The sequence below is a fragment of the Otolemur garnettii genome, unplaced genomic scaffold (genome assembly GCF_000181295.1).
Source record: "Otolemur garnettii isolate 467f Iridium unplaced genomic scaffold, OtoGar3 scaffold00219, whole genome shotgun sequence".
Taxonomy (NCBI): domain Eukaryota; kingdom Metazoa; phylum Chordata; class Mammalia; order Primates; family Galagidae; genus Otolemur; species Otolemur garnettii.
The window spans coordinates 427,637-438,352 of record NW_003852614.1 but is presented as its reverse complement, the minus strand read 5'-3'; the positions used below and the strand labels follow the sequence as shown (position 1 = coordinate 438,352).

Below are 10,716 nucleotides of genomic sequence, written 5' to 3'. Positions count from 1 at the left end.
TGTCTCAAAAAAAAAAAAAAAAAAGACAGTCTTACTATGTCACCCTCATAGAGTGCTGTGACATCACAGTTCAGAGCATTCTCCAACTCTTGGGCTTAAGTGATTCTCTTGCCTCAGCCTCCCAAGTAGCTGGGACTACAGGTGCCTGCCACAAAGCCAGGCTCTTTCTGTTGTTGCAGTTGCAGTTGTTGTTTTAGCTGGCCTGGGCGGGTTCGAACCTGCTAGCCTCAGTGCATGTGGCCGGTGCTGTAACCACTGTGCAACAGGCACCAAGCCCGCTCAAAAAATTTTTGTTATTAGTATAGCTTTAGTTAGTTATCTAGTGATAAATTGTGGACATGCATTTTGACTTTCTTGTACTATAAGTTTTTGAGGAGAAAGGATTGGTATTTTCTTTGTAGTTAGTAGTACATATTGAATATACCAAATTTGAAAATTGAAAAACTAAAACCAAAGTTCGAATCTTTGTGAGCACTAACATGAAGCTTAAAGGAAATGTTCATTGGAGCATTTCAGATTTTGTTGGGCTACCTAACTGGTATCCAAAACACTTCTGGTCTCAAGCATTTCACATAAGGGATACTGAGTCTGTATTTGTAAAATGAATGCTGGACAGCGCCTGTAGCTCAGTCGGTAGGGTGCCGGCCACATACACAGTGGCTGGGGGGTTCGAACCCTGTCCAGGCCAGCTAAAACAACAATGATAACCACAACAACAAAAAAAAAATTGCCGGGCCTTGTGATGGGCCCCTGTAGTCCCAGCTACTTGGGAGGATGAGGCAAGAGAATAGCTTAAGTCTAAGAGTTGGAGGTTGCTATGAAGTCATGACAATCTATCCAGGGCGGTAGCTTGAGACTCTGTTTCAAAGAGAAAAAATAAATAAATAAAATGCATGCTTATGAAATATACTTGTAGGATTATTGATTATAATATATATTCCATGATAGTAACTGGGCCTGCTATGTTCCTCATAGAAACCTGGAAAAGACCCTGGAGCACCAGACTGTAAATATGGGGAAACTGTTTACTGTCATACATCTCCTTTCCTGGGCTCTCTCCATCCTGGCCAATTATTGCAGGTGAGAAATTACTTATTTTTACTCTTTTTTTTTTTTTAAAGGAAATTGATGGATGAGGAGTTCATCACCTCAGAACCAGTGTTAGTTGATTGAGAGACAGTTGTGTATCAAGGATGGGGAAGTTGAGTATAACTCAAAAATGTTAGTAAAAAAATGTTTTTCTTAAACTGGTTCTAAATTGTGTTGTTCTTAGGCTAAATATAGTTTTTTGAAAATTGGGTAAGTCCTGGCTTGGCACATGTAGCTCAAGCAGCTAAGGTGCCAGCCACATACACTGGAGCTGGCAGGTTCGAATCCAGTACGGGCCTGCCAACAACAATGACAACTACAATCAAAAAATAGTTGGGCATTGTGGCGGGCGCCTCCTAGCACTTGGGAAGCCGAGACAAGAGAATCGCTTAAGACCAGTAGTTTGAAGTTGCTGTGAGCTGTGATGTCACGGCACTCTACCCAGGGCGACAGCTTGAGACTCTGTCTCAAAAAAAAGAAAATTTGATAAATCCCACCTTGATTGGGATGAAACACATTCTTCATGGAGAAACATCATAAGAATGGAGAAGTAAGAATCCTGTGTACCCTATTATAATATGAAGGCAGTAGATGATCTACTATAAGGAGGGGTAGGGGAATGAGGGACCAGGGAGAGGAATCGGGTTCATGGTATATGGCACACGTATTGGGGGCGGAACACAATCATAAGAGGGACTTTACCTAACATGCAATCAATGTACCCTAACTCTTTGTACCCTCAATGAATCCCAAACAATAAAGAAAAGAAAAAAATTGGGTAAGTTCAATAATGTTTGTATGACATAGGGAAACCAACCTAGGATTAATAATGTAGTATAATTTAATTTGCTATATAAATGTTTAATTCCTGTGTAAAATTGGTGCATTTTGATCATTAGTTTGGTTGTTGTGAATACTGAGCCACACCAAAACCATGCCATCTGTATACCCCAACCACAGTGAAATCCTTTTTTTCCTCCTTTGTTCTAATGGGTGTAGAGAGGCCCTCTGGTAATAGCTTTTATATGTTCAAGGGGAAGTATGGAGGTCCACAATTGATGTGGGGAACCTCTAGCACTCTCCTATCATTTTTTCTTTATCCACCTCATTTCTCTTGGAAATCTTAGCCATTTTCCCTGTTCTTCTACTTACTTTATTTGACTGTTGCTATTGTTTTCTTTTTTTTTTGAGACAGAGCCTCAAGCTGTCTCCCTGGGTAGGGTGCTGTGGCATCACAGCTCACAGCAACCTCCAACTCCTGGGCTGAAGCGAGTCTCGTGCTCTGCCTCCAAAGTAGCTGGGACTACAGGCGCCGGCCACAACGCCTGGCTGTTTTTTGATTGTAGTCATTGTTGTTTGGCAGGCCCAGGCTGGATTCGAACCCGCCAGCTCAGGTGTATGTGGCTGGCTCCTTAGTGGCCTGAGCCACAGGCACCAAGCCTGAAGAGACCTGTTTTCCCTCTCTCTCTCTCTGTTTTTTTTTTTTTTAAGAGACAAGAGTCCCACTATGTACTCTTCCGTAGAGTGCCTTGGCATCACAGCTCCTAGCAACCTCAAACTCTTGGGCTTAAGTGATTCTCTTGCCTTAGCCTCCCAAGCAGCTGGGACTACAGGCACCTGCCACAATGCCTGGCTATTTTTTGTTGGCAGTTGTCATTGTTGTTTTAGCTGGCCCGGACTGGAATTGAATCTGCCGACTTTGGTTTATGTGGCTGGCGCTATAACCACTGTGCTACTGGTGCTGAGCCGAGACTTTCCTTATACTCACAGGCTGCTGCTTTGTTTCTTTGAGACAGAGTCTCAAGCTGTTGCCCTGGGTTGAGTGCTGTGGTGCCATAACTCACAGCAACTTCCAACTTGGGCTCAAGTGATCTTGCCTCAGTTTTTCTGTTTTTTAGTAGAGATGGGGTTCTATTTTTGCTCAGGCTAGTCTTGAACTTGTGAGCTCAAGCAATCCACCCACCTCTGCCTTCCACAGTGCTAGGATTACAGATGTGAGCCACCATTGTGCCCAGCCCGCATGGGCTTCTTGTAACAGTTGATCCAGATCTTGCTCCTAGCTCATAAATATTTCCATTCTGCTATCATAGCTCTGCTCTACTGTCCTGAGTTTTCCTTTGTTTTATTCTTATGTTTATTCTGTCTTCTCTAGCATTGTTTCTACCTCATTAGTTATTTTTTTGTTTTTTGCTATTTGACTTTTCACATTTTTTTGAGCTACAGTCTCACTTTTGCCCTTGGTAGAGTGCCTTGGTGTCATAGCTCACAGCAACCTCAAACTCTTGGGCTCAAGCAATTCTCTTGCTTCAGCTTCCCAAATAGCTGGGACTGCAGGTGCCTGCCTCAACGCCTGGTTATTTTTAGAGATGAGGTCTTTTTTTTTTTTTTAAGAGACAGAGTCTTACTCTATTGCTCTTGGTAGAGTGTCTTGGCGTCCCAGCTCACAGCAACCTCCAACTCTTGGGCTTAGGTGATTCTCCTGCCTCAGCCTCCCGAGTAGCTGGGATTGCAGGCACCCACCACAATGCTCAGCTATTTTATTGTTGCAGTTTGGCCAGGGCTGGGTTTGAACCCAGCACTCTTGGTATATGGGTCAGCACCCTACCCACAGGCACTGCTAACTCCTTAATTTATTCACCTGTTTTGATCTCATCTGTTGTGTTTCAGGAGCTATATTGTAGGGTTTAGGGCAGTAATGTAGTACTTGTTTATAAAGTGATTTTCACATACAGTCTTCATAGCATTCTTATGAGGTATAGACATTTTAAGTCTCTCCATTTTATAGGTGAGAAAAATGAAGCCCAGAGATAATAAATAACTTGTCTGATAAAATATAGGTAATGATAGAGCCGCGGTCACCTGAATCTAATTCCTTTTTTATTCTTGTTTTTTTTTTTGAGATAGTGTCCCACTCTGTGCCCTGGTTAGATTGCCATGGTGCTCACAGCAGCCCCAAACTTTTGGACTTAAGAGATCCTCTTACCTCAGCCTCCTGAGTAGGTGGGACTGTACGCACCCACATAACACCTGGCTAATTTTTCTTACTTTATTTTTTTTTTTTAAGAGGCAGAGTCTCACTTTGTCGCCCTTTGGTAGAGTACCATGGCATCGTAGCTCACAGCAACCTCTAGCTCTTGAGATTAGGTATTCTCTTGCCTCAGCCTCCCAAGTAGCTGGGACTACAGGTGCCTGCCACATCGTCTATTTTTTTGTTGCAGTTTGGCCAGGGCTGGATTCGAACCTACTGCCCTCAGTATATGTGGCTGGCTTCCTACTCGCTGAGCCACAGGTGCCACCTTTGTTTGTTTGTTTGTTTATGAGACAGAGTCTCACTGTTGCCCTCGGTAGAGCGCTGTGGCATCACAGCTCAAAGCAACCTCAAATTCTTGGGCTTGGCTCAGCCTCTGTAGTTTAAGTGGTTAGGGCGCCAGCCACATACACTGGAGCCTGTGGGTCCAAATCCACACTGGCCCCTCCAAACAACAATGACAACTAGAACCCAAAAAAAAAAAAAAAAAGCCAGGCGTTGTGGTAGGTGCCTATAGTCCCAGCTACTTGGGAGGCTGAGGCAAGAGGATTGCTTAAGCCCAAGAGGTTGAGGTTGCTGTGAGCTGTTTTGCCATGGCACTCTACCCAGGGCAACAGCTTGAGAGTCTGTCTCAAAAAAAAAAACCAAACAAACACAGGCTCGGTGCCTATGGCTCAAGTGACTAAGGTGCCAGCCACATAGACCTGAGCTGGTGGGTTCAAATCCAGCCCGGGCCCGCCAAACAACAATGATGGCTGCAACCAAAAAATAGCTGGGCGTTGTGGCAGGCACCTATAGTCCCAGCTACTTGGAAGGCGGAGGTAGGAGACTTGCTTGAGCCCAGGAGTTGTAGGTTGCTGTGAACCGTGATGCCATAGCACTCTACCCAGGGCGATAGCTTGAGGCTCTGTCTAAAAAAAAAAAAAACACTCTCAGGCTTAAGCAATTCTCTTGCCTCAGCCTCCCAGTAGCTGGGACTACAGGCGCCCACTACAACGTCCAGCTATTTTTTGTTTAGCTGGCCCAGGCTGGGTTCAAACCTGCCAGCCTCGGTGTATGTGGCTGGCACTATAACCACTGTGCTACGGGCGCTGAGTCCCTTTTTCTTTTTTTTTCTTTTTGAAACAGAGTCTCACTTTGTCAGTCTTGGTAGAGTATTGTGGTGTCGTAGCCCATAGCAACCTCAAACTCCTGGGCTTAAGCCATTCTCTGTCCTTAGTCTCCAAAGTAGCTGGGACTATAGGCACCCAGCACAATGCCTGGCTATTTTTAGATATGAGGTCTTGCTCTGGCTCAGGGTGGTCCCCAACCTCTGAACTCAAGCATCCACTTGCCTCGGCCTCCCAAGTGCTAGGATTATAGACATGAGCCACCACTCTCGGTCTGAATTTTTCTACTTTTAGTAGGCACTATGTCTTGGTGTTACTCAGGCTGGTCTAGAATTCCTGAGCCCAAGTAATCTGCCTGCCTCTGCCTCCCAGAGGACTAGGATTATAGGCATGAGTTCCATGCCCCATCCGATTCCTTTATTTTCTTTATTACTGAGTCTAATTAAGACAGTGAATAAAAATTATTTAATCTCTTTTTGGTATTCCATGTTGTAGGGCTTTTCTGTGTATAATTTTTATGTTTTTTATTTCTGTTAGGCATTTGAGAACAACCTTTTTCGTGCTCCAATTTATCTTCATAAGATGCCAGAAACTGACTTCCTTATCATTCGGACAAGACAGGGTTACTATATTCGGGAATTAGTGGATATTTTTGTGGTTGGCCAGCAATGCCCCTTGTTTGAAGTTCCTGGGCCCAACTCAAAAAGGGCCAATACACATATTCGAGACTTTCTACAGGTAAGATTGGAAAGATTGGGAGAGGGCCAAGTTGTATACAGTAGAACCTGTATAAGTTAACTACCCAAGGGATTCTAACAAACTGGTCAGTATATAGAGGTGGTTAGCATAAGGAACTAGGCCTTCTGTGCTGATACATACATGTGATGTATATCCTGTCCATGAAAATTAAGTCAATTTAAGGTGGTCAATGTAGGATGGAGGTTCTATTGTATAAAAAAGGGTATGTAGGGGCAGCACCTGTGGCTCAGTGAGTAGGGTGCTGGCCCCATATACCGAGGGTGTCGGGTTCAAACCTGGCCCCGGCCAAACTGTGACAAAAAAATATAGCCAGGTGTTGTGATGGATGCCTGTAGTCCCAGCTACTCCAGAGGCTGAGGCAAGGCAATCACTTAAGCCCAAGAGCTGGAGGTTGCTGTGAGCTGTGACGCCATGGCACTCTACACAGTGTGACAAAGTGAAACTCTGTTTCTTAAAAAAGAAAAAGGGTATGTGGGTTATAGAGCACATCTGGCAAGATGAAAATCTTGGTGTTTAGTCAGGGAAGAGGCCCTATGGAGGACTTTTATCTTTTTCCTTGTCAAATAAAATACATTCGGTTTGTTGCACAGGTTTTTATTTACCGCCTCTTCTGGAAGAGTAAAGATCGGCCACGGCGGATCAGAATGGAAGATATAAAAAAAGCTTTTCCTTCCCATTCAGAAAGCAGCATCCGGAAGAGGCTAAAGCTCTGTGCTGACTTCAAACGCACAGGTTATCTATTGTGGCTAGTTATTTGTCCTATCTGTCTCTTTCCACTAAAATAATTAACAGAGCGAATTGTGGTGCCTTGTGTCTATAATTCCAACACTTTGGGAGGTCAAGGCAGAAGGATTGCTTGAGATCAGGTCTTCAAGGTCCACCTGAGCAACATAACTAGATCCTGTCTCTACAAAAATAAATTTTGAAAATCTACATTCCTATAGATGTAGTCCCAGCTACATCCGGAGGCAGAGACAGGAAGACTGCTTCAGTCCAGGTGTCCTCAAACTACGGCCTGTGGGCCATATCCAGCCCACCGGGTGTTTTTGCTGCTGCTGCCTGTCCTGCTTAGCTGACTTGTCCTAGGGCCCGCAGTCCGGCCCTCCAACAGTCTGAGGGACAGTGAAATGGCCCCCTGTTTAAAAAGTTTGAGGACCCCTGCTTGAGTCCATAATTTTGTAGTTTTAGTGAGCTATGATTGCGCCACTGTACCCTAGCCTGAGTAACCTTTGAGACCTTATAGCCCTGTCTTTAGAAAAAAATAATTATGATGGCTTTCAGTTAAAGGATAATCATACAGCAAATAAAATAGAAATTGATGGCATAAAAGTAGGAGGTAGCAAATCTTCTAATTACTGACACTGATTACCCTTTGAATTTGGCGGCCAGGAAATTTTGCGTGGTAGTTGGATGTCTTATATGATATATAGGAAACTTAGCAGTATGGGTTTTCTTGGCCAGACAATCATGCTAACTGTGGTTAGGCTTGCTACCTTCTAGGCATTGCCTGGTTCAGTCTTGGTTTGCTGTCTTTGTTGTTGTCAACGAATGTCAGGGCCTTTGGAATTCAGAAAAGTCTTATTCTCTGTCTTTTTTCCAGGGATGGACTCAAACTGGTGGGTGCTGAAGTCAGATTTTCGTCTACCAACTGAAGAGGAGATCAGAGCTATGGTGTCACCAGAGCAATGCTGTGCTTATTATAGCATGATAGCTGCAGAGCAGCGGCTGAAGGTGAACACCTTCCTCATAGGCACTGCTTATGGCTGTGTCGCTTTTTCAGAGAGATAGAAGAGAAGACTTTCTTTGAGATGATGGTTACTAGATGGTTACCAGTTACTAAAAAAGTCAAACCATATTGAGTACTTCCTGTGTACATCAGTTCTGGGGGAAACTGCAATGTAGCTAAATATTAATGGGAAGGCTTAATGAGGAATTTAGGATATATTACTTTGCTTTGAAAACGGTTATTCATCTAGGTTGGTGACATTAATTTCTCTTCTTTGCAAGACCAACATACAAGCAGAGAACAGTGGCTTGGCGCCTATAGCTCATCCGGCTAAGGTGCCAGCCACGTACACCTAAGGTGGCGGGTTCGAATCCCCAGCCCGGGCCCGCCAAACCACAATGGACGGCTGCAACAAAAAAATAGCCGGGCGTTGTGGCGTGCGCCTGTGGTCCCAGCTACTTGGGAGGCGGAGGTAGGAGACTCGCTAGAGCCCAGGAGTTGGAGATTGCTGTGAGCTGTAATGCCACGGCACTCTACCAGGGGGACAACTTGAGGCTCTGTCTCAAAAAAAAAAAAGAAAAAAAGAAAAGTACTTCTTAGCCTCTTAGATGGGCAGAGATGATGATGGTATTGGATGTGTGGTTTTGAGGATGACAAAATCCTTATAAGGCCAAAATAGAAAAGATCCAGCTGGGGTCGGACAGTATTGCTCTGTTCCACTGAGTTAATGCATCTCAGTTTATGAGCACCTCTGTTCAGCTTCCTTGTAAGCCCTAACTATCTTTATATTATTTAATAAGTTCTCGGAATATGGTAATATATCTTCTAATAGCTTAAAGAGGATGTTCAGTGGTGACAGAGGGAAGATTTTACAGAATTCATTATCTATGCAAAACAAGCTTTGATGCTGTATACTTCATATTCAATAAAACTCGTACATTGTGTTTTTTAATTGACTGATTTATGAATGGATTTGTCCTCTTCCAGGATGCTGGTTATGGTGAGAAATCCTTTTTTGCTCCAGAAGAAGAAAATGAGGAAGATTTTCAGATGAAGATTGATGATGAGGTAAGGCTTTATAGTGAATTTTTTTTTTTTTTTGAGACAGAGTCTTACTGTGTCACCCTCGGTAGAGCGCTGTGGTGGCACAGCTCACAGCAGCCTCCAGTTCGTAGACTTAAGAGATTCTCTTGCCTCCCTCCTGAGTAGCTGGGACTATGGGCACCCGCCACAACGCCTGGCTGTTTTTTTGTTGCAATTGTCATTGTTGTTTAGCTGGCCTGGGCTGGGTTCAAACCCGCCAGCCTTGGTGTATGTGGCCAGTGCCATAACCACTGTGCTACAGGCCCCAAGTCAAGTACATTTTATTAGTTATCCTTTTTTTTGTTTGTTTGTTTTGAGACAGTCTCTGTCACCCTGGATGGAGTGGTATGGCATCATAGCTCACAGCAACCTCAAACTCTTGGATGCAAGTGATCCTCTTGCCTCAGCCTTCTAAGTAGCTGGGACTACAAGTGCTCACCACAATGCCTGGCTTTTTTTTTTTTTAAGTAGAGATGGTATCTTGCTCTTACTCAGGCTGGTCTTAAACTGCTAAGCTCAAGTGATCCACCCATCTCAGCCTCCTAGAGTGCTAGGATTACAGGTGTGAGACCCGGCGCCTGCCCTAGTTATCCTTTTTTAAATAAACAGTATTATTGAGATAAAATTGACATATAATGAATTACACGTAAAGGATAGTATTTGATGTGTTCTGGCATATTTTTATAGCTGTGAAATCCTCATGATAAAACAATGAGCATGCCTGTTGCTCCCCCGCCCCAAATTTCTTTTTGCTCTATTGAAATCCCTTTCTGTTTCCTCTTCCCTACCCTACCCTTCCTCTGTCTCCTGGCAACCACTGATCTGCTTTCTATCACTGTATATTATTTTGTATTTTCTGGAATTTTAGATCATGAAATCATATAGTATACTTTTAAAAAAAACTATAGTAAAATATCCAAAATAGAAAATTCAGTATCTTTTTAAGTGTACAGTCTAGTAGTAAGTACATTCACATTTTTCAGAACTCTTTATCTGGTGAAACTGAAACCTCATACCCATTAAACAACAACCTTTCTCATCCCCCGCCCCCACCTCATACTTCATGACCATCATTCTTCGTTTCTATGAATCTGATTACATTAGATACCTCACTGTAAGTGGAACCATACTGGAGTGTCTAACCTGTGGCTGTGGGCTGCATGCAGATTATGTGAGGAGTTTTTTGCTTACCTGTGGTGGTAGGGATCACAAAAATTATGCATGGATAATTAACCTTTGGTTAAACATTAACCTTTGGTTAGTGTTTGTGTGTTTAATGTGTGGCCAAGATAACTCTTCTTCCAGTGTGGGACAGAGAAGAAGAAAAGTTAGACACTCCTGATTATGACTGGTTTATTGTCTTTTATAAATAGCATAATGTCCTCCAGGTTCATCCATGTTTTAACTTGTATCAGAATTTCATTCTTTTTTTTATTTAAGAGATGGAGTTTAACTTTATCACCTTTGGTAGTTCTGTGATGTCATAGCTCACAGCAACCTCCAACTCCTGGACTGAGGCAATTCTCCTGCCTCAGCCTCCCAAGTAGCTGGGACTACAGTCACCCACCACAACACTCAGCTATTTTTTGTTACAGTTTGGCCAGGGCTGGGTTTGAACCCGCCACCTTTGGTATGTGTGGCTGGTGCCCTACCCACTGAGCCACAGGTGCCACCCAATTTTTCTATTTTTGGTCAAGACGAGGGTCTCACTCTTTGTGAGGCTAGCCTCACTCAGAACTCCTAAGCTTAAGCAGGCCTGTGTTGGCCTCCCAGAGTGGTAGGATTAATTACAGGCATGAGCCACCATGCCCAGCCTTTGTTGTGGTTTTATTATTTTTTATTTTTATTATTTTTTGAGACAGAGTATCACTATGTTGGCCTCGGGAGAGTGCTGTGGCGTCACAGCTCACAGTAACCTCAAA

The 10,716-nt window shown here is 43.6% G+C and overlaps 1 protein-coding gene across 1 annotated transcript in view; it reads left to right on the top strand.

Moving 5' to 3' along the window:
• TAF1 (TATA-box binding protein associated factor 1) overlaps positions 1-10,716 on the top strand; it is a 119,365-nt gene that overhangs the window by 27,718 nt on the left and 80,931 nt on the right. The window contains exons 13-17 of the mRNA XM_023508051.1: positions 976-1,080; positions 5,764-5,964; positions 6,576-6,717; positions 7,586-7,716; positions 8,699-8,779. Of these exons, the coding sequence (XP_023363819.1) occupies positions 976-1,080; positions 5,764-5,964; positions 6,576-6,717; positions 7,586-7,716; positions 8,699-8,779 (660 nt within the window). The remainder of the gene's footprint in view (positions 1-975; positions 1,081-5,763; positions 5,965-6,575; positions 6,718-7,585; positions 7,717-8,698; positions 8,780-10,716) is intronic.